Below are 25535 nucleotides of genomic sequence, written 5' to 3'. Positions count from 1 at the left end.
ACCTGGTAGCCATGTCCCTCATGCTTGCCCAGGACTTCCTATTTTGGTACTGTACTTGGTTGGAGATGCACTGGGATCAGGCCTTAGATATTTCTCTTTCAAAACACCCTTTAGTGCCTTGCCTGGTGACTGCGTGTGTAATTATGCTTGGTTAGTAATGGCTTTAATGGATTTAATGCTAACTCTTCCAAACAATGTAATGTTTCGTTCTTTAATTGAATAAACTGATAAGATAATTTTAGATAACAGTACAAGGAGTTGGGATCATCATGGTTTTTTGTTTGTTTTTTGATGAGGGGCTCTTTAAATGTTCCTTGTATCAAATTCTGTTGAAACAGCTCTTAATAAAGCACTTGTGACATTTCGAGCCATAAGAAAGGTTCCCTTTCTCAAAAGTTTTCCAGGTCTACTGACAAATCTATTTCCCCATTATAAGTTATTTTTATAAGGTAAGCTATAACTCAGGCTCCTTGAGGATCTTGAATGGAACTTAGCTTTCCTTTTTGAGCCAGATTCTTTGAGCTGTTTGTATATAATTATTTTCTGCAGCTGTTTTTGTTTGTTCTATTTTGTTTTTTTTCCCAGTTTTATTAAGATATAATTGACATGTCATTATTAGTTTAAGGTGTATAGCATAAATGTTTGATTATCTTTAGTTGACATTATTATGAATGTAGCAACAATGGGCAGAATAATTTGTTTAAACTAATCTTTACCTGGTGACTTTCGCATTCAATCATAATCAGTTAAATCCTATGAAAAAGGAGGAGATGAATGATACCCCTAAGAGCTAAATGAGTGAATTCATCCCATTTCATCAAGGACAGAAACTCAGGTCAGGTCAAAAGATATCTGCTGAGCAGAAAGCATAGCAAGTATATGAATGAGTAAACGTGAAAGCAATAGGACTAACGATGTAAATTATTGATTATAAGCATTGTGATCTGATCCTCATGTACATCCAAAGAAGGTGGAAATATAACTAGAAAACTTTCCGTTTATCATTTATTTTTAAAAATCTATTTCCAAAAAAGAATTTGTGGCAGTCGCTAAAATTTAACTCCAGATAAAATTAATTTGGAAGTGAATTCAGTAGTTCAAATATTTTCATACAGTAAAGGTATTTGTTTTCTTTTCATACCTGCCTCTCAGATGTTATGGTATGGGGTTCTGGCACTTGTGTGTTGTTTCTCCTCAAACATTAGCTTTTTTTGAAGTATAATAATCTTCCTTTTATGATGTTCTTTAGGGATTTTTAGCTCCCGGAGAAATCGATCCCCTGAATCGTAGGTTTTCTACTGTACCAAAGCCAGATGTTGTGGTTCAAGGTATGTATTCTTATTCACAGCAGCAGAAACTTTATATTAAAGGTCTGGTTTGAGGAGTTCCATGGTGACTCAGTGAGTTAAGGATCCAGCATTGCCACTACTGTGGCTTGGGTCGCTGCTGTGGTGCAGTTTCAATCTTTTACCTGGAAACTTCTCATGCTGCTGGTGCAGCCAGAAATTAATTAATTAATTAACTAACTAACTAACTAATTAAAGGATCTGGTTTCGACCATTAAATGATGACATTATTCTTTATGTATTTTGTTAGGCTTCAAAAAGTATAGAATGTACTTGGTTCTGTTTGGTTTCAAGATTGCTATTAATCTTAATCATGAACAAATGCTTGATCAATTATATTATTTGACACTCTTAACCACTTCTTCTAGAAACTCTTTTATTTTCACCATCATGATATTATAGCCTCCTGATTATCTTTGCTTTCGTTCTGAACATTCCTTCTATGCTTTTTCTGCTAGCATTCCTTTTTTCTCATTTCCTTCTAATGTTTGTGTACGTAAATCTTAATACTCTTTTCTTTATGTATTTACACCTTACATGAGTTTACTAGGGCTGCCTCCTTCATCATAAATTTAATTCCATGGCTCCAACTATTACTTCTTTAGAGAGTACTCCAAACTTTTATTTTTTGTTCCTAGCAATCAACTTAAATTTCAAGGTTACCTACTCTATGCAAAACACTGAGCTAAGCTCTATTAATTCTAGTCCCAACATGTATAAAACAAATTTACCACTTATACTTCAAATGCGAAACTGACCTTTTCTGTCTCCATCCATCCTTTTACCTCTCCCAAGGAAAATAGATCTGTTCATCTTCCTTAACTGAATGACATTAGTATTATGCTAATCTCCTGGAGTATAAAACTCCAGGTGATTTTTGACTCCCCAACAACACTATTTAATATGGTACCAGGTCTTCCTATGAAGCTCCTCTGAAATGTCTCCATTTCAACCTGATCCTCCATTGGGATTAATTCTATATAAAAAATAATCCTGTGTATTTTCTAAACCTTCTTATACTTGGCATCCTATGTGGTCTTGCAGGTAGTCTTTGCTTATCAGTGTACAGGCATCCTTCATTTTATTGTGCTTTGCAGATACTGTGTTTTTTATAAATTAAATGTCCATGGCAACCCTGTATCAAGCAGTTCTGTCAGCACCATTTTTCCAATAGTATTTGCTCACTTGGTGTGTCTGTTCACATTTTGTAATTGTAGCAATATTTCAAGCCTTTTCATTATTATTATGTTATAATGACCGGTGATCAGTGATCTTTGATGTTACTACTATGATTCGTTGAAGGCTCAGATGATGGTTAGCATTTTTTAACAATAAGTATTTTTAATGAGATGTGTACATTGTTTTCTTTAGATACAATGCTATTGTACACTTTAATAGACTAGAGCATAGTGTAACCATAACTTTTACATGCACTGAGAAGCCAAAAATTTGTGTGACTCGCTTTATTGTTATTTTCACTTTATTGCAGCGGTCTGGAACTAAACCCGCAACCTGCAATATCTCCGAGATATGCCTGTATATAGCAAACATTATGTAAAAGACCATCACTATTCCCCTCCCATGAGAAAGCTTGTTCTCCTTTGAGGCCTATGTCATCTGGCTATATTGGTCTTCTGGTAACTCTGATTTATTCATTTAAAACTTTGAGGCTTGGCTAATGGCCTTGCTCTTTTCCCCCCAATTCCTACCATAGTGCTAGACTTCAGCATAAGAGTAAGTGCCATCTAATGTTTTAGCCTCAAAAATTTTGGATATCCCTAATCCTCATCACCTTTCCCTCCACCTCTACTCCACTCACTTTGAGGACCAAACTTTAGACTGTTTCACCTCAGATATTCCATCCCCCAAAGTCCCAATATCTGGCCATAACTACATATAATTTTGGTTTTCTTACTCCCCCCCCCCATTACACTTGTCTCTATTTTCTCCTAGTCTACCTTTCTCTACCTTTTGGTTCATCATCTAAATATCTTAATCACCAGTACACCATACTTCTGCTATACCTACCAGAAAAATCATAGCCCCAGATGAATTTTATAGTCTGTGTTTTCTGATCTTATGCCTGACCTATACCTGGCTAAAATCTACTAGAGTTTATACAAGGTCATATTCTAGATCCTTTTCTCTTCTTCTTTATATATTTTCTTTGATCCATCTCATGTCTTTTTATAGTGACTCTTGAATGTATCAATGTCCTTTAAGACAGGCTTACTTGGTTGCCTCACATGTACTTTAAATTCAGTATGTCTAAAATTAATCAGCTGCACCCTCCTAGTACCACATCATTCATGCCTGCTTTTCTCCCTATTTGCCTATGTCATTGAATAGTACACTTTTCTCTCAGTCACACAAATAAATACCTAGGGAATCATTCTCAATATCTCCTTCCTTTCACCTCTTACATTCAATCAGTTAACAAGTCCTGGTTTCTTTACCTTCTAAATAATTCAGAAATCCATCTAGTTTATCTAGTACTAATGTCATGATCCCAATTTAAGTAATTAGCATCTCTTCATTCTGTTACTGCAATAATTTTTTAAGTGGTCTCCCTATCTTCAGTGTTGGTCTTCTATAGTGTATCAGTTTATTATTTAATCATCAACATGAATATGCTCTTTTTAAGATGGAGATATGGATAGGTTATTCCCCTAGTTACAATTCTGCAGGGGCTTCTGAATGCCAACTTTCTTAACTTGACCTAACATGGCTCTTTAAGATCTGGTTCCTGACCCTATCTTCAGTGTCATTTCTCATCACTTCCTCTTCACACTCCATGCTCCTGCTATAAAGAACTTTTTCATAATTCCTAGATCTGCCTTGTTCTCTGTTGCCCTTGAAACTTTGTCTATACTATTTCTTCTGTCTGGAACAACTTCTCCCTTAAATTTACCCTCACCTTTACAGAAATAACTCCCATTCAGCCCTCTAGTAAGACCCAATATCAGTGTCATTTTCTCCAGGGATCATGACTATTTTTGTAATCCTACCATATATACCATAGCACATAGATGGTATCAAATAAGCATTTTCTAAATATTTTATAAAATATAAACAAAAATATGAGTTGTTACGGATATTCCTGGAGTCCCAGAATATTGTTCACTTCCCTCTGCTCCTACTACCCACTGCATTGCCCTCTGCTAAACCCTGAGGCTCAGAAGAATGTAATTTGGAATTTTTTTTTTTTTTTTTTTTTGCTTTTTAGGGTCACACCCACAGCATATGGAGGTTCCCAGGATAGGGGTCTAGTCGGGGCTACAGCTGCCGACCTACACCATAGCCACAACAACGCTAGATCTGAGCCCTGTCTGTGACCTACACCACAGCTCATGGCAACACCGGATCCTTAACCCACTGAGCAAGGCCAAGGATCGAACCTGCAGCCTCATGGTTACTAGTTGGATTCATTTCCACTGCACCACGATAGGAATGCCCCTGGAAATCATTACTCAAGGACAAAAAAAAAAAAAAAACAATCCTTAAAGTGTCACATGTGCCCTACATGATGATCTAGCCCCCGTCTGGCATTCCAGATACATTTTGGTGGTGATGTCGGGGGGTAGTTTTGTTTCTGTTTTGTTTTTGCCACTGAACAAGGTATTTCATGCTATAGCAGTATTGAAGTATATGTAGCCGCCCCCTATTCCCCCTGCCAGATACATAGCTACATTGTTTTCCATATTCATGTTTTATGATCATTCTGGACTTTCTACCTAAAATGGCTTCCCCATTCCTATTGCCTTCTTTCTTTTGGCTAATTTGTTTATTCTTTCGAATTCAGCTTAGACATCAACTCTTTCAAGAAGCCTTTTCTGAAACTACTCCCTACCAGCCCCACACTAGATAGGTGTCATTCTTGAGTGGTCTCATAATGTCATGCACGTATCTCTATTTACCTAACAAGTTACTTTATAATCAGTTCATTTGTGTATCATTTTCATTACACTGTGAGCTCCATGAAGGAGAGACTGATTTATTCATCTCTAAATCCCTAGTACCTAGCATAGTACCATATCCATTTAGGTGCTTAGTTAATGTTTATTAATGAATGGATGGATGACCACATGTGTTTTCCTGGACTTTTCTCAGCCTACTATTATTCTTCCTCTTTATATTTTCCTTGAAGAATCTTTGTCATTTTCTCTTCGAAGTACTTAAATGGTGTTCTGTCCAGGGAACTCCCGAATCACCATGGCCTGCATATCCTACCTCAAACCACAGCAACACAACACCATAAGGTGCCCATGATAGAAAAATATACAAAAGATAATGGCAAAGGAAAGCAGAGTAGCACTTTGTTAATAAGGCTTTTGCCTCCCCGACCAAACTCAACATAGACAATGTTGGTAAGCTGGAATGAATTGAGAGGTACCTTCATTTGCTCATAAACCCAATTCAACATATCTAGCAGCACTACAGGAGCAGAAACAGGGTGCATGTTTGTGTCTGGTGCTTAGCGTTAAGCCAGATGAGGCCCCACTCAGATTATTGGGCCACCAGAGAGTTATCAGTCCCATAGAGGAAGAATAGACAGAAGACTCAGGGAGCTGACCTGGACTTCTTCCTTGTGAGCATGATTACCACTTTAAAGTTATGAGTGTGAGAGGAAGAAAAGGGAGCTGTCCAGGCTTGACAGGCTCTGAGTCTAGAGAAATATTATCCCCATCCCGCAAAAGGACCACACGCAGTTTTAAATATGGCACCTCAATTCTTTATCCCCAGTCTACCTTGCCTTCTATCATTCTCTAGCTATAGAACTAATGATATTTTGTATCATTAGAGTGTTCTTTATTATCATCACATAATCCTGGCCCTGGTCTTTTTTTTTCTATTTAAATGTAGAATCCCAGATATGAAGAGTATGGCATTCTCTAGAAGTACATAGGTATTTAGCCAAAAAACAGAATCAAATACCTTAGTCATGAGATCCTTGTTCCCTTTTCCATTTAGATAATATTATTATGTACCTAGCATGATACTTGCTTCAAGTTTCTGCAATAACTATTAATTTCCTCCCCTTCTTTTCTCTCTCCTTCAAAATATATTATGTGGCTGAAGAGATCTTTAGGTTCCTGTTGAAATAAAATTTTCTGTTCACTTCATCTTCTTTCTTTTCTATAGTTTCTATTCTAGCTGAGACAGAAGAAATCAAGGCCATTTTGAAGGACAAGGGAATTGATGTGGAGACCATTGCTGAAGTGTACCCCATCAGAGTCCAACCAGCTCGTATTCTCAGCCACATTTATTCCAGCCTAGGTAAGGAGATTGGCCAGCCTGCTAGAATCAAAGCATTATTTGATACAGGCTGGTTTCTTTGCTTTTTACTTTTTCTTGATTATATATTGCTGTATTAAACAGGACCTGAAAAGGAATTTAGTGTCTGGAATCTTAAGTTCTAACCCTATATATCCTATGTAGGCTTGATAATTTTCATTGTGTTCTATGAACTCTCTGGGACATAGGGCACAGCTGTTGCCAGGCAATGTTGTATCTTCATTCCAAGTGTGTGCTTAACCAACATGTTATCCCCTTTCTTGGGACCTATATTTCTATTTGAATGCATGCTAATTTTATGTGGATTAATAGCCCAAGAACTTGTTTTTACTTATTTTATACCTTGTCATGTAATGAATTAGTTGACAATATTTAAAAATTCAACTTCTTAATCTAATACTTATTTTTAATTAGGACTTTTTTTATTCAATTTATATCTTAAATTTGATTTTAAATTACTATACATTATAAATTTACACAAGTTATTACAAATTTCACATTAAATAAATGACTACACTGTTGGCTAAAAAAGAAAGGATGCTCAAAATGTCTGAACTACCCTTATGAAAGGCTGAATAATGGCCCCAAAACATGTCCAAGCTCCCTGGAACCTGTAAACATTATCTTATAAGGCAGAAGGAATTGTGTGTGTGTGATTAGGTTAAGGAGATTAAGATCGGGATGATTATTCTGGATTATCCAGGTGGGCCCTAAATGTAATAACAAGTATCCTTATAGGAGATATCCAGAGGCAGATCAGGCCATAGAAGTAGGAGATGTTACAACAGAAGCAAGAGATTAAAAAAGGCTATTAGCCTTAACCTCTGGGAGCTGGAAGAGTCAAGGAACAGATTCTTTCCTGAAGCCTCCAGAAGGAACCAACTCTGCTTGACACCTTGATTTTTTATTTTACCTCATAATAGCCATTAGGCTCATTTTAGACTTCCAATCTCCAGGACTGTAAGAGTACAAATGTGTGTTGTTTTAAGCTACTAATTTTGTGTTAATTTGTTATAGCACCAATGTGAAATTAATACAATCTTAAATCAAGCCACAAAGGGGTAAATTTATAAACAAAGAATGTATTTTAGATAGCAGACTGCCACTTACAAACCCAAAGACTAGTTGTGTGTGTGTGTTTGTGTGTGTGTGTGTGTGTGTGTGTGAGTGTGTATGTACTTATTTCCTCCACCAAGGGTGGTCTGTCAGTAATTAAAACCAAGCCAAATTTTGTCCAGCTCAAAACCAACCTCCTTTCCTTTTTACTAGCATTTACTCCAGACACTCAATTTCTATGACAGTTGTATAGATCTAAATTGAGAGGGAATCAGTCAAGGAGGAAATGACCAACAGTCAGAACTGACTGTTCTTTATCGTTCCTAGGCACCCATATTTTATGCCAGCAAGGCCTGAACTCTCAAAGCTATTAACGGAGAATCTGGCTTTAGGATTATATGGATTTCCCCACTCTTCCATTCTAGTTATAATGCAGAAAATCGCTTTTTTTTTTCTTTTTAGGGCCACACCCACGGCATATGGCAATTCCCAGGCTAGGGGGCAAATCAGAGCTTCAGCTGCCAGTCTACAGCACAGCCATAGCAACGCAGGATCCAAGCCATCTGCAACGCACACCACAGCTCAAGGAACACCAGATCCTTAACCTACTGAGCAAGGACAGGGATCAAACTCATGTCCTCATGGATACTAGTTGGGTTAGTTACCAATGAGACACAATGGAACCACCCCTTTTCTTTTTAAATTAAGTGCAGAGTTGGAATTTTCTAAGAAATTTTACTTAAAAATGGAAAACTAAAATATAAACATATATAAATTATCAAGTTTATTGAATAAAGGCAGTTTAATACCCCAGGAATAAAATGAATGAACAGAAGGAATACTTTACCAAAGAAATTGAAACTGTGAAAAAGAACCAAACAAAAATTCTCAAGCTGAAGAACACAATAAACAAGATGAAGAATGCATTAGAAAGCATTGGAAATAGAGTATATTATATTGAAGAGAGAATTAGTGAACTCAAAGATAGAAATCTAGAAATGATACAAGTAGAAGAGGAAAGAGAAATAAGATAGATAGAAATATCTATAGATAGATATAGATATGAAATAAGGTAAATATAATGGAAATAAATATCTAGATATCTAGATATCTAGATAGATAGATAGATATGAAATAAGATAAATATAATGGAAATCGAGATCCTACCAGAGCGACAAAACACTTTTAGTAGGCTAATGGATATCCCAGAGGAGAAGAGAGGTAGAAGAGAGATGAGAGATTATTTAAAGAAATAACAGCTATCTTCCCAAACTTGAGAAAGGACCTGGATAATCAAGTCCATGAAGTAAAGAGAGCAGCTAATTAATCTCATTGCACAAGGACCTTTTTGAAGATGCCTGATATTAAAATTGTCAGAAGTTAACAACAAAGAAAGAATTTTAAAGGCAGCCAAGGGGGCGGGAGGAGGGTGGTAAGACACTAGAGAAGCCCCATCAGCAGATTTCTCAGCAAAAACCCTAATAGCCAGGAAAGAGTGAAAGGATGTTCTTGATATACTAAAGAAAAATTGTCACCCAAGAATACTCTACCTAGAAAAATTATTCAGATATAAAGAATAAATAAAGACTTTTTCCCAGAAAAAAGCTGAGGGAGTTGAACACTAGACCTGCTTGACAAGAGATATTGAAAGAAACTCTTCAACCAGAAACAAAGTGGCAAAAATATACAAAACTTTAAGCAAGACGATAGACAGAACTGGAAATTTTCAACTCTTTATCAGAATATGTTTTTAGGCCTGATAAAATTAGAAGCAAAAGAGTCAAAATTAATAGTGGTTACCACAGAAATACAAAGGATTATAAGAGAATATTATAAACAGCCAAACACCAACAAATTGGACAAATCTAGAAGAAATGACAAATTTTTTAATTTATGCATCCTTAAAAAACTGAATCAAGAAGTAGAAAACCTGAATAGACCATTACTATTACAAATATTAAAGCAGTAATCAAAAACATGCCCTAAAAACAGAAGTCCAGAACCAGACAGCTTCATATGCGAATTCTACCACTCAAAGAAAAATTTACACCTATCTTTCTCAAACTCTTCCAAAAAATGGAATGGAACACTTCCAAACTCATTTTACAAGGCCAACATAATCCTGATGTCAAAACCAGACAAAGATAACACACACAAAAAAAGATTACAGGCCAATATCTCTGATGAACATAGATGCTAAAATCCTCAACAAAGTATTAGCAAACTGAATTCACTACATCAAAAGGATCATACACCATGATCAAAAGGGATTTATTTCAGAAATGCAAGGATGGTAAACATTCACAGATCAAGCAACAGGCTATACCACATTAACAAAGTGGAGGATAAAAACCATATTATCATCTCAATAGATGCAGAAAAAGCCATTTGACAGATTTAACACTCATTAATAAAAACTCTCAATAAAGTGGATATAGGAGGGATGTACCTCCGTAGAATATAGGCTATATATGACAAACCTACAGCTAACATCATACTCAGTGGTGAAAAATTGAAAGCTGTTCCACTAAGATCAGGAACAAGACAAGGATGCCCACTCTCACCACTTTTATTCAACATAGTATTGGAAATCCTTGGCATGCCAATTAGACATAGCAAACAAGAAAAAGAAGTAGAAGGAATTAAAATTGGAAAGGAAGAAGTAAAACTGTCACTATTTGATGATGACATGGTTTTATATATAGAAAACCCCAAAGACTCCACCGAAAAACTATTAGAAATAATAAATGCATACAGTAAAGTTGTAGAATACAAAATAATTGTACAAATATCTGTTGCATTTCTATATGCTAACAATGAAGTAGCAGAAAGAGAATTTAGGAAAGTGTCTGGGAATATGCCCAATATTGTTAATCATCAGAGAAATGCAAATTAAAATCACAATGAATATCCCTTCACACCTGTCAGAATGGCTATCATCAAAAAGAACACAAATACAAATGTTGGAGAAAAGGGAATCCTTGTACACTGTTGATGGAAATGTAAATTGGTGCAGCCATGTGAAAAACAGTATGGAAGTTTCTCAAAAAGCTAAAAATAGAACTACCATATGACCTAACAGTTCTCCTAGGTATATATTTAAAAAAACACGACTAATTAAAAAAATGCATTTACCTCAATGTTCACAGCAGAATTATTTACAATAGCCAAGATATAGCAGCATCCTAAGTGTCCATCAACAGATGAATGGATAAAGAAGATGTGGTATATATGCAATGGAATACTACTCAGCCATATAAAAGAATGAAATTTTGCCATTTGCAACAACATGAATGGACTCTAAGGGTATTAGGCTAAGTAAGTTAGAGAAAGACGAATACTGTATACCACTTATAAGAGGAATATAAAAAATAAAAAAAATACTGAATGTAACAAAAAAGAAATACACTCAGATATAGAGCACAAACTAGTGGTTACAAGTAGAGAGAGGGAAGGGGGGAGGGATAAGAGTAGGGGATTAAGAGATACAAACTACTATTTATAAAATAAAGGTTCTACAAGTATATATTGTACAACACAGGGAATATAGCCAATATTTTATAATAACTACAATGTAATTATGAATCACCATGCTATACACCTGATATATATATATGTACACACACATACATATATATGTTTATAAGTTATTTAAATATAACATATATATAAGTTATATGTTATATATATTTAACATATATAAACTTATATAATATTGTACATCTACTATACCTCAATAAAGAAAATGTTGAAAAATGATAAAATATTCATCATGATTTTTAAAATTTTCATATTATTATGAATGTCAATATTATCAGTATAAAATGATGATATAGGATATTATTTCTGGTACCCAATACTGATAATATTGACATTTTTAAAACTGCTATATCATCATTTAAAATATATCCCCTAAAATCTAAAATCTGTACTCTGGTAACTTGAGATCCACAATCATCCCTCTAAAAAATACGTGAGCAAGATATTCTTAAACAACAAAAAGAAAAATATCTGGGAATAAATTTAACCAAGGAGGTTAACAACATATAAACTGAAAACTGAGATATTGTTGAAAGTAATTGAAGGAGAAACAAATAAATGGAAAGATACTCCATGCTCATGAATTGGAAGAAATAGCATTGTCAAAATCTATAGATTCAGTTCAGGCCTTATCAAAATCCCAAGGACATTTTTCACAGAAATAGAAGAGAAAAATTCTTAAACTTATGTGGGACCATAAAAGGCCCCAAATCCCAAAGTAATCCTTAGAAGAAAGAACAAAGCTGGAAGTATCACACTCCCTGATTTCAAACAACAAAGCTGCAGTAATCAGAATAGCATGGTATTGGTAGAAAAACAGATAGATCAATAGTACAGAATTTAGAGTCCAGAAATAAACCCACACATATTTGGAAAAGTAATGCATGACAAAGAAGCAAAGAAAGGACAATGGAGAAAGGATAGTATCTTTAATAAGTGGTGTTGGGAACTCTGGACGGGCACATGCAAAAAAAGATGAAACTAGACCACTATCTCACACCACACATGAAAATTAACTCAAAATGGATTGAAGACCTGAACGTGAGAAGTGAAACCATAAAACTCCTTGAAGAAAACACTGGCAGTACACTCTTTGACATCAGTCTTACCAGTATCTTTTTAGCTGTCTCCACGGGTAAGGGAAACAAAAGCAAAAGTAAACAAATGAGATTAACATCAAACTAAAAAACTTCTGCACAGCAAAGGAAACCATAAATGAAATGAAAAGATCACCGGGAATTCCCTTGTTTCACAGCAGGTTAAGTATCTGGCATTGTCCCTGTAGCAGCCCAGGTCACTACTGTGACATGGATTGAATCCCTGGCCTGGGAACTTTCACATGCCGTGGGCAGCCCAAGGAAAAAAAAAAAAAAGAAGAAGAAGACAACCTACTGAATGGGAGAAGGTATTTACAAATGATCAAATGATGTATCCAATGAGGGGTTAATGTCCAAAATTCAGCAACAAAAAAACAACTTGATTTAAAAATGAGCAGAGGAGCTGAATATACACTTTCCTAAGAATTTACAGATGGCCAACAGGCACATTAGTGATGTTAGACATCACTAATTATTAAGGAAATGCAAATCAAAGCCATAGTGAGATATCACATCACACCTGTAAGAATGGCTGTTATCAAAAAGACAGCCATAAAAAAGATGAAATCTTGCCATTTGCAAAAACATGAATGGACATTGATGAGAGTGTTACGCTAAGTGAAATAAAGTCAGACAGAGGAAGACAAATACTGTATGGTTTCACTCATTTGTGGAGTAAAATAAAATTAATAAACAAAAGCAAACATGTAGATACAGAGAACAGAGTAGTGGCTACCAAAGGACAAGAGGCTGAGGGGGAGGGATTGAAATAGGTGAAGGGGTTCAACTGTACAATGACAAATGGAAAGTTAAGTTTCTGGTGATTAGCACATAGTAAGTTATATAGTAGTAGAAATATATCGTACATAGGAAATGTATCATTATGAATGAATGTTACCTCAATAAAAAAGAACTTTATAAATATTAGACTCAAATATTATATAATACTAATTCTTTTCTAATTTTTGCACATAGATATATTTTCATAGTTGTATTCATGTGTACATATTGTGCTTTTTTTTCCATTCATTCTCTCATGTATGTCCACAAATTGAAAGAGCTCTATATTAGTCCATCAAAGTAAAGCAATTGTTTTCTTATTATTGGGTACTTGAATCGTTTTCCAAAATTTTTATCCTTCTTTGAATACCTTTGTATAGTCATTCATACACATATTCCTGTTTCCTTGGAGTATATTCTCAGAAAAAGGATCCTGGATAAAAAGAATCTGAACAACTTTGTAGCTCTTGTTACATGTTGCTGGATTATTCTTTAGAAAGACCAGTCACTTTTTAGTGACATCAATAAATATAAAATATATCCTTTTATTTTTACTATCCCACCAACATTGGATTTTTATCATTTGCTTTTGTTATATTATTAGTTTTCATACACAGAAGTTATTCTAATTTCCTCTCTTTAATTCCCAGTGAGAATATGCATTTTTTTAATTTTTGTTTTAATTTTTAAAAATTGTATTGCTTATTGCTTGCATATCTATCAGGATCTGCACATCTTTGCATATCTTTATCAATTCTTTGTATTTTATGGTAAGATTTTATCAATGATGTTTATAATGTATATATTTCCTATTCTATAACTTTCTTAGATTATTATTTTCTTGCTTTTGTGCAACTTTTTCAATATCATATACATTCATTTTATCAGATATATCTTTTATTTCTTCAGGAATTGTGAATTTATCTCCTAGTTTCATTTGAATAGATGTGTTATTCTCATTCTCTTCACTTTTCATAAGTAGTTGGTTATCTGATTCCAAATAGCTTATATGCATGTTGACTGTAGGGAACTGGGAGATAGAGAAAAGCACAAAGAAAAAGATAAGAATCAGTAATTCTCCAGTCTCAGGAAGCCACTGTTTCCGTTTTGGAATATTTGCTCCCAATCATTTTTTTTGTACACTAAATACTTGTTTTTAGAAAAACGGTATCAGAAAGTACGGTCTGCAATCTGTTTTTTGCAATATAATGTATGACGAACCCTGTTACATTTTCTTAAATAGCCCCCTACAGCACTATTTTTATATCTATGTTAGTATAATATTTTTAATTATTTGGTCATATGGATAACAATCTTGTATGCATAAAATAAATAGCCTTTTTTCTATTGTTTTGCAAATTATCTACTTATATTATTTTACCATTTTCTACTGAAAATTGTCAGGGATGCTAACACTTTGTCTCCCACACATTATTGCAATATTTTGCCATTTTACTATTTGCCTTTTAATTTTGCATTTGATTTTGATATATAGAACTTTTACATTTTTATGTAGTAAAATTTTCTCCTTTTTGGTTTCTTTTTTGCTGTTATGCTTAGAAAAATAGATCCATCCCTGGGACAGATCCATTTTCAGTACATTTTCTCTTAGTTCTTTATGATTACGATTTTACATTTAACTCTTAGGGCTAGAATTTTATTTTTAGTTTTTCTTATGAGGTAAGAATCATAACTTGTTTCCCAAATAATTAGCCCATCTTCACAGCACTGTTGATTGAATAGTTCATATAAACACTGTTTTGAAATATCTTTATCATTTACTGCATATACATAGACTCATATTTATGTGTGTATAAATTTCTGGTTTTACTTTTTGGTGCTAGTGATCAGTTTTTCCTTTCCTAGTACCATATTTTTAAATAGCTTCAGCCTCACCAATAATTGGAGAAATGTAAGATAAAACAATAATGAAATATAAGGTTTTGTCCATCAGTTTTATAAAAGTTAAGATTGACAATATCCAGTGCTGGTTAATATGTGGAGAAATCAACAGTCAGCTCTCCTGGTAGTAGTGTAAATCTGAAGCAGTTTGGCATTACCTATAAACATTTTTAATGCACGTACGTTGTCTAGCAACCTTACTTCTAGGAATCTATCCTATATAATATACAAGTGCACAAGAAGATATGTACAGAGATGTTTGTTACAACATAATTTGTAATGGCAAAACAACAATTAGAAGCAACCTAATGTGTATGAACAAGAATGACTGAATTATGATATGTTGTGCCACATATAAAGAATAAAGGTAGACTTTCAGTTTCCAACTATGTTGAAACAGCTTTTTTCAAACCAACTTTATGGTAAGAACAACTACCCTAGCTGGATTTTTAAAATAAAAGTGAATTGAGTTCCCATTGTGGCCCAGTGGGTTAAGAACCCAATGTAGTGTCTGTGAGGATGTGGGTTTGATCCCTGGCCTCACTCAGTGGGTTAAAGATCTGGCATCACCACAAGCTGCAACATAGGTTGCAGACATGGCTTGGATCTGGTGCCTGTGACTGTGGCATAGGCTGGCAGCTGCAGCTCTCATTCGACCCCTAGCCTGGGAACTTCCATATGCTGCAGGTGCAACTGTAAAAAGAAAAAACAGTGAAGGTATCAGAAAGTAACCAAGACAACCAAGACTTGAGAAACCAAAATCTTGGAGAGAAGAGGACCTCAGAGAAATAAGCTCACCATTCTCTGTGTACTTTTCCTTTTGAGGCATTTGCTGATTCTTAAGCTGTGCTTACGTGGAGTGAGGGATCAAGAAACCAAGTATAAAGTCTCACTGCTGAGAAGACAAAAATTCCATTTAGGACCTTTTAATGTGCAAGTAGCTGTGATAAACACCTGAGGCTTTCAGTTGAATTCATGAAGCAAATCAGAAATAGACCATTTCTCAGAAAGCCTGAAACACAAAGCCTAAAGCACAAATAAATGGAAATGAACCCATGTTGATGGATTGGAAGAGTTAATATTATTAAGATGTCAATATTTGAGAGTTCCCATTGTGGCTCAGCAGGTTAAGAACCTGACCAGTACCCATGAGGATGTGGGTTTGATCCCTGGCATCGTTCAACGGGTTAAGGATCCAGCATTTCCACAAGCTGTGGTGTAGGTCGCAGATACAGTTTGGATCTGGCATTGCTGTGACTGTGGTATAGGCTAGCAGCTGCAGCTCTAATTTGACCCCTAGCCTGGGAACTTCCATATACTGCAGGTATGGCCCTAAAAAGAAAAAAAAAAGATGTCAATACTATCTAAAATGATTGACAGATCCCATACAATCCCTATCAAAACCCAATGACATTTTTAGCAAAAATAGAAGAGTACATTCTGCAATTCATATAGAATTCCAAAGGACCCCAAACTGTCAATCAAAAGTGTAGTATTGGAGACATTTCTCCAGAGAAGAGAGACAGATGACCAAAAAGCATATGAAAAGATACTCAACATCACTAATCACTAGAGAAATGCAAATCAAAACTACAATGAAGTATCACCTCACACCAGTCAAAATGGCCATCATCAAAAAGTCTACAAACAATCAATGCTGGAGATAGTATGGAGAAAAGGGAACCCTTCTATACTCTTGGTGGTAGTGCAAATTGGTGCAACCACTATGAGAACAGTATGGAGATTTCTTAAAAAACTAATTATACAACTACTATATGATCCAGCAATCCCACTCCTGGGCGTATATCCAGAGAAAACCATCATTTGAAAAGACACATGCACCCCAGTGTTTACTGTAACACTATTTACAATAGCCAAGACATGGAAGTGACCTAAGTGTCCATCAGCAGAGGATTGGATAAAGAAGATGTGGTACATATATACAATGGAATATTACTCAGCCATAAAAAAGGATGAAATGCCATTTGCAGCAACATGGATGGACCTAGAAATTATCATACTAAGAGAAGTCAGACAAAGACAGATATCATGTGAGATCACTAATATGTAGAATCTAATAAAAAATGATACCCAAGAACTTACAACCAAAACAGAAACAGACACAAAGATTTCAAAACCAAAGGTTGCCAAAGAGGAAATGTTGGGGGGAGGGATAAATTAGGACATTGGGATTAATATTATACACACTACTATATATAAAATAGATAAATAATAAGGACTACTCAATACTGTGTAATAACTTATATGGGAAAAGAATCTGAAAAGGAATTAATGTATATGTATAACTGATTTACTTTGCTGTGCACCTGAAACTAACTAAACATTGTAAGCCAACTATATGCCAATAAAATTTAATTTTAAAATAAAGTGTAGTATTGGCATACAGAAATATGTAGAAAAATGGAATAAAATAGAAGTCCCAGGAATTAACCCTTGCAGATATGGTCAAATGATTTTTGACAAAGGTGCCAAATCCATTCAGTGGAGGAAAGAAAAGTCTTCTCAAGACATGGTGCTAGGCAAAAACAAAAAAAAAAACAAAAAACAAAAAAAGGAGTTCCCGTCGTGGCGCAGTGGTTAACGAATCCGACTAGGAACCATGAGGTTGTGGGTTCGGTCCCTGCCCTTGCTCAGTGGGTTGACGATCTGGCGTTGCCATGAGCTGTGGTGTGGGTTGCAGACGTGGCTCGGATCCAGCATTGCTGTAACTCTGGCATAGGCCAGCGGCTACAGCTCCGATTCGACCCCTAGCCTGGGAACCTCCATATGCCGCGGGAGCAGCCCAAGAAATGGCAAAAAGACAAAAAAGAAAAAGACATGGTGCTAGGAAAACTATCCATGTGCAAAAAAATGAAGCTGGACCCTTGTTTTACACCCAATACAAAAATTATCTCAAAATGGATCAAAGTCCTAAACCTCAGAGCTAAAATAAAACTCTTAGAAGAGAATAGAGGGGAAAGCTTTGTAACATTGGATTTGACAATGATTTCTTTCATATAACACCAAAAGCACAGGCAAAAAAAGAAAAATTAGATAAATTGGACATCCACAAAATTTAAAACTTATGTGCATCAAAGGACACCATCAAAAGAGTGAAAAGGCAAGCCATAGAATGAAAGAAAATATTTCATATATCTGATAAGGGATTAACGTCCAGAATATATAGAGAATGCAACAACAACAAACCAAGCAACCTCCCCAAACTATCTCTAGATCCATGCAACCCTATCAAAATTGCAATAGCATTTTCCACAGAAATAGAAATAACAATTCTAAATGTAAGCATGAAGGATCCTAAATAGCCAAAGCAATCATGAGAAAGGACAAGTCTGGAGCCATCACACTTCTTGATTTCAAATTATTTTACAAAACTATAGTAATCAAAAGAGTATGGTGCTAGTGTAAAAAGAGACACATAAACAGATGGAACAGACTCATACCCAGAAAAAAATCCATGCATATTTTATCAGCTAATATGTGACCAGCGGACCAAGAATGCTAAATGGGGAAAAGATAATCTCTGAAAAATGGTGCTGGGAAAACTGGATATCCATATGCATATATCCATATGCAAAAGAACAAAAGTGGATCCCTTCTTACACCATTTATAAAAATTAACTCAAAATAGATTAAAAACTTAAATTTAAGACCTAAAACTGTAAAACTCCTAGAAAAAAACATAAGGGAAAATTTCTTTGTCATCAGTCTTGGTAATGATTTCTTGGATATGACACCAAAAGCATAAGCAACAGAAGAAATATCAGTCAGTGGCACGACACCAAACTAAAGATTCTGTCTTGCAAAAGGAAGAATTTAAAAAGTAAAAAAAAACAGTCTAAGGACTGGGAGAAAAATACTTCCAACTCATATATCTGATAAAGGGTTAATATCAAAAATACATAAGGAGTGCATGCAACTCAATAGCAAAAACTCAATTTTATTTAAAATTGGCAGAGGAAATGAAAAGACATCTTCTACAAAAGACATCCAGGTAACCAACCAGTACATGAAAAGGTGCACAACATCACTAATTATCAGGGAAGTGCAAATCAAAACCATGATGTGATAGCACCTCAAACCTGTTAGAATAGCTATTATCAAAAAAAAAAAAAACTGAGATAGCAAATGCTGGCAAAAATGTGTAGAAAAAGGAACCTTCCTACACTGTTGGTGGGAATGTAACTTGCTACAACCAGTGTTGAAAACAGTATAGAGTTCCTCAAAACATTAAAAATGGAATTACCATGTGATCGGCAATCCCACATCTGGGTATATATCTGAAGGAGTTTAGCTATCTGAACTTTCATGTTTATTGCAGCATTATTCACAATAGCCAAGACTTGGAGGCAACCTAAATAGATGAATGGGTAAAGACAGTGGGGTGTGTGTGTGTGTGTGTGTGTGTGTGTGTGTGTGTAACAATGGGATATTATCCAGCCATGAGAAAAAGGAAATCTTGCCTCATATGTGCCAATACGCATGGACCTTGAGGGCATTATGCTAAGTGAAATAAGTCATAGAAAGACAAATAATGTATGGTCTCACTTATATATGGAATCTAAAAACATCAAACTCATAGAAACAGAGTAGAATGGTGGTTGCCAGGACCTGAGGGGTGGAAGAAATAGGAAGTATTGGTGAAAGGGTACTAACTTTCAATTTTAAGATGAATAAGTTCCTGGGATATAAAGTACAGCAGGGTGACTATAGTTAACAATACAGCATTGTATACTTGAAAGTTGTTATGAGAGTAGAGCTTAACATTCTCACCATAACAACAAAACGGCAGTTAAGTGAGTTGAAGGATGTATAACTAACCTTATTATGGTAAACATTTCATAGTATATCTGCTTATCAAATCACATTATACACCTTAAACTTACATAATATTATATGTCAATTATATCTCAATAAAGCTAGGGGAGGAATTCCCATCATGGCTCAGCAGAAATGAATCTGACTAGCATCCATGAGGACGCAGGTTTGATCCTTGATCCTTGGCCTCATCCAGTGTTGCTGTCATCTGCGGCGTCGGTCACAGACATGGCTCATATCTGGCATTGCTGTGGCTGTGGTATAAGCTCAAATTCGATCCCTAGCCTGGGGACCTCCATATTCCATGGGTGTGGCCCTAAAAGAAAAAAAAATAAAGCCAGGGAAAATTTTTAAAATAAAAAACACATGGTGGGAATGTAAACTGGTACAGCCACTATGGAGAATAGTTTGGAGATACCTTAGAAATCTATACATAGAACTTCCATATGACCCCGCAATCCCACTCTTGGGCCTATATCCGGACAAGAGTTTCCTTGAAAAAGACACATGCACCCGCATGTTCATTGCAGCACTATTCACAATAGCCAAGACATGGAAACAACCTAAATGTCCATCAACAGATGACTGGATTAGGAAGATGTGGTATATATACACAATGGAATACTACTCAGCCATAAAAAGAATGACATAATACCATTTATAGCAACATGGATGGAACTAGAGACTCTCATACTGAGTGAAATAAGTCAGAAAGAGAAAGACAAATACCATATGATATCACTTATAACTGGAATCTAATATCCAGCACAAATGAACATTTCCATAGAAATGAAAATCATGGACCTGGAGAATAGACTTGTGGCTGCCTGACAGGAGAGGGAGGGAGTGGGAGGGATCAGGAGCTTGGGGTTATCGGTTACAACTTGGAATGGATTTACAATGAGATCCTGCTGAGTTAGCATTGAGAACTATGTCTAGATACTTATACTGTAACAGAACAAAGGATGGAAAAAAATGTATACATGTAAGTGTATCTTGGCTCCCATGCTGTACAGTGGAAAAATAAATAATTTTTTTTTGTCTTTTTGCTATTTCTTGGGCCGCTCCCGCGGCATATGGAGGTTCCCAGGCTAGGGGTCGAATCGGAGCTGTAGCCACCAGACTACGCCAGAGCCACAGCAACTCGAGATCCGAGTCGCGTCTGCAACCTACACCACAGCTCACGGTAACGCCAGATCCTTAACCCACTGAGAAAGGGCAGGGACCGAACCCACAACCTCATGGTTCCTAGTCGGATTCGTTAACCACTGCGCCATGACGGGAACTCCAATAAATAAATTTAATAAAAAAATAAAATAAAATACATTTTCTGTATCTAGAAAAAAATAAAATAAAAAAATAAAAAACACAAATCCCAATTTTAAAAGGCAAAGGACTTGAATAGACATTTTTCCAAAGATAATATACAAACTATCCATAATCACATGACAAGAGGCTCAATACTAATCATTAGGACATACACATACCCTGGACCTGTCATTTCCACTACAAGGTATATACTCAACAGAAATGCATACATATATGCTCTAAAAGACATGGACGATGTGCAGAAAAGTGTTAACAGAAGAGGCCAGAGAATACCACATTAAAAAAAATTTTTTATGGCTGTACCCACCATATGCAAGTTAGCTGGCCAGGGATTGAATCTGAGCCACAGCTGTGACCTATGTTGTAGCTGCAGCAACACCAGAATCTTTTTTTTTTTTTTTTTTTTAGGGCCACCCACGGCATATGGAAGTTCCCAGGCTAGGAGTTGAATTGGAGCTATAGCCGCCAATCCTACACTGTAGCCGCAGCAACGTGGGATCCGAGCCGCATCTACGACCTACACCACAGCTCAGCAATGCCAGATCCCCCACCCACTGAGCAAGGGCAGGGATCAAACCCACATCCTTATGGATACTAGTTGGATTCATTTCCACTGTGCCACAATGGGAACTCCGCAATACTGGATCTTTAACCCGCTGAACCAGGCCAGGGATCACTGTGCCAGACTGGGGATCAAACCCACACCTCTACAGCGACCCGAGCTGCTGCAGTGGGATTCTTAACCCACTGCACCATGGTGGGAACTCTGAGAATACTATCTTTAAAAAGGCCTACTTGCAAGGTTGGCCCTTGGCTGGTATCTGAAGACTTAGATTTCAGGAAAGTTTCCACCATCCCCTAACTGATAAGGATAGTTTACCACATCTAAACTGAGCAAACAATGTGACTTCTGCCATATTGTTTTCTTTTCTTCTGAAAGTCTAGAGTTTCAGTGTGTGCCAGCCAGAGGGTGCTCATGTGACCAGCCCTTAATAAAAACATGGGATACTGAGTCTCCACTGCTGGTAGGCAACACTTCACACTTGTTGTCACAATTTGTTGCTGGAGGAATTGAGCATATGCCATGTGACTTCAATTAGACAGGGCTCTTGGAAGTTTGTTTCTGGTTTCCTCTAGACTTTGTCTCATGCATCTTTTTTTCCTTTACTGATTTTTATTTCCTTTTGCTATAATAACTCTTAGCCACAAGTATGTCTATATGCTGAGTCCCCTGAGTTCTCCTCCCATAAGTTACCGTATCACCAAACCTGAGGTGGTCTTCAGGACTCCCAAACACACTGCTCACAGAGACAGGATTGTCTAGAGTGACCTTAACTCTCTTAAATATGGCAAAAGCATTGTTTGAAAAAAGGAAGGTAGAAGATGACAAACCTGTAGTACCTGGATGCCTATGGAGCTATCCATGGTATGAATCAGCCGCTGAGCTGCTGTTTGTTGTAAGAGGTAAAAGTTACCTATGGAATTTGAAAATGTTAGATCCAGCTACAGGAGAGTTGGCTCAAAGTGTTCTCTGACTACTTTTGGCCATGATGGCTAAAGTGAGGGGGGAAAGTACAGCCTGGGTGATGTCTTTGGTTTTTCTTTTCACCTCAATGCTGGAGGAGAAAGGGTTCAAACATTCCCAAAGGTGAACTTCAAATGGGCCAAAATGTTGAAAAGTTTGTTTTCCTTTTGTTCAAGAGGGAGAGGAAGAAAAGGGTTAAATTACTTCCCAGTGCTTGAGCAAAGTTTTATAAAGAGAGAGAAAAACACTTCAGCCATTTCTGCCATATAGCCCTCTACCCTCACCCCCACATTACAGCTGGGATCGCCCCTGCAACTATAACATTAAGCCTGTAAATGCTGGATTTTCTGCTCAAGGTTTAAGTAAACTTCGAATTAGGAGAAAAGGATAAACTTTTTAAAAATGGCTTTGTATTCTGTGACTGTTACATCTGGAAGCTTGATAAAAATTGATGTAAAATATTGTATTCTTATAGTCTCATAAAGCGAGAGGGATCCTCTTAATCAGAGAAAGTTGCGAAAAAGAAAAAATAATATCAGTTGGACACAACTACCTTGCTTTTTGCTGCCTGTGGGAAAATTGGAATTCAGATTCTTTGAGTATGGGATATAAAACTAGTTTCCATAAGTAATGATTTTTGCTATAATTTTTAAATTATTGGAGCTTCAGGGGAAAAGAAGACAACATAAAAAGGGAGGATTGCCTTCAAATGAAGATATACTTTTTGAGTTTAAAAAGCAGTTTCTACTTGCTAATGATTTTTTTGTGAAGCCAAATGTCTAACTCTTAAGAAGCTGATGACTTTTTTCATCTGGATGTGTGTATTTTTGACTGGGTTAATTTGGACTGTAAGGCACAATAAAAAAAAAAGAGGTTAACGGAGTTCCCGTCGTGGTGCAGTGGTTAACGAATCCGACTAGGAACCATGAGGTTGCGGGTTCGGTCCCTGCCCTTGCTCAGTGGGTTAACGATCCGGCGTTGCCGTGAGCTGTGGTGTAGGTTGCAGACGCGGCTCGGATCCAGCGTTGCTGTGGCTCTGGCGTAGGCCGGTGGCTACAGCTCCGATTGGACCCCTAGCCTGGGAACCTCCATATGCCGCGTGAGCAGCCCAAGAAATAGAAAAAAAAAAAAAAAAAAAAAAAAAGAGGTTAGGAAAGTCTTGCTTGTCACTTGGACTTGGACTTAGACCATAGTTGACCAGCCCTGCACTATATCAGTTTTGCTGCTGCCTAAGAAAAGTCACAGCTTTTTTTGGCATCTTAAATTCACAGATTCTAATTGCCTGGACCTGACTCAGCTGAAACCTGATAAGGTCTACCTAAGGCTACTCCCGTATCAATACCAGATGTACTGAACTGAAAGCAGGCACAGGCTAAATGAACTACACGAACTTTAAATGAACTCAGACTTGGTTGTTGCAGATTTGGGTCCCCCCACTTATGAAACGCTAAACTGTGAAACCACCCTTTGGTGCTGGCTGGACCATTTGGGCTAGTTGGGTCCAGCCAGCACCAAAGGGTGGTTACAGATACCCATAAGAAAAGTCTTGCTCTCTGATGGGACCATCTGAAATTGATCTGTGGATTGGCTCTATATTTTAGATACAGAAACTGATTGCATTCCTAACACATGATTTCTGCAAAAGCTGCAAATTAGGGGAAGGGACATCATAGAGAATGTGACCTCTTCCTCACTCCTGACAGATCAGACTTTTGATCCTTTCTGGGTCTCTGTCATTGAAGTTGATGATCATGTTTGACTTTCCAGATTAGCTGCAGCTTGCAATAGACTGACAGCCTGACTCTACTTCCTTCCCCTTTCTCCTGATACATAAACCCTAGTAAGGCAATGTGCTTATTAAACGTAGCTCTCCACATAAAAAGAATGATCTTTTCTAGGCTGCTTACTAGATAAATGATCAGGACAAAAGTAGTGGGAAGTATAAAAATCCATTTTTAAATATTTAAAAATTCAAGATTTCTTCTTGACCAGTTCTTGTACATGATATCTTTCTGGTTAAATTGTATGAAAATGTTTGCCTATGAAAGTGCTTTTAAACCTCTTATATACATCTCTTCCAGAGAAAAGGTCTGGATGAGGGGCGGGGATGATTGTAAAACTATGAGTGCTAAATGGGAACACACAGATTTTGTAACAGTGGAGAAAAAACAAAATTCTGACACCTGGGGAGGCATGGGTGAAGGGTGAGGGCATTAATGATCTTTGATTTTTTTAGGACTGCTCCTGGAAGTATTCCCCTCATCCCTAATAAAAGCATATGTTGCCTTCCCTGCTGCTGAGGGTGCTTTGAATTCAAACTGACTGCTGAGCCTAAGGTCAGATCTGACCGAGCTGACTATGAGAAAGCAGGAGGTGGCCCAGTCCCTATACCTTCCACTCAGTACCTTCACATGCCATCCACACTCACAATGCAGATGAACTGGTGCTGTGAACAAAGTTATTTGGATCCAGCTGCCCTCAGGAAACTCTTCCATTGAAACCAAGTTCTAAATTGAGTTTTGGAGTTCCCGTCGTGGCGCAGTGGTTAACGAATCCGACTAGGAACCATGAGGTTGCGGGTTCGGTCCCTGCCCTTGCTCAGTGGGTTAACGATCCGGCGTTGCCGTGAGCTGTGGTGTAGCTTGCAGACGAGGCTTGGATCCCGCGTTGCTGTGGCTCTGGCGTAGGCTGGTGGCTACAGCTCCGATTCAACCCCTAGCCTGGGAACCTCCATATGCCGCAGAAGCGGCCCAAAGAAATAGCAAAAAGACAAAAATAAAAATAAAAAATAAAAAAATAAATTGAGTTTTTCTTACTGGGTTGGAAACC

The 25535-nt window shown here is 36.7% G+C and overlaps 1 protein-coding gene across 6 annotated transcripts in view; it reads left to right on the top strand.

Moving 5' to 3' along the window:
* Nucleotides 1-25535, top strand: part of PHKA1 (phosphorylase kinase regulatory subunit alpha 1) — a 135431-nt gene that overhangs the window by 50380 nt on the left and 59516 nt on the right. For all 6 annotated transcript variants that reach the window (XR_014835614.1, XR_014835615.1, XM_021080695.2 and 3 more), the window contains exons 13-14: nucleotides 1250-1328; nucleotides 6489-6623. Coding sequence is in view for 4 of the 6 variants with exons in the window: in XM_021080695.2 (XP_020936354.1) it covers nucleotides 1250-1328; nucleotides 6489-6623 (214 nt within the window). In the remaining 2 variants the exon portion in view is untranslated. The remainder of the gene's footprint in view (nucleotides 1-1249; nucleotides 1329-6488; nucleotides 6624-25535) is intronic.

This window comes from Sus scrofa, chromosome X (assembly GCF_054392235.1).
Source record: "Sus scrofa isolate SSC_HxYL_T2T_F1_AM1 chromosome X, Sscrofa_HxYL_maternal_Yorkshire_Landrace_v2.0, whole genome shotgun sequence".
Taxonomy (NCBI): Eukaryota; Metazoa; Chordata; class Mammalia; order Artiodactyla; family Suidae; genus Sus; species Sus scrofa.
This window is presented reverse-complemented; position numbering and strand designations above follow the sequence as displayed.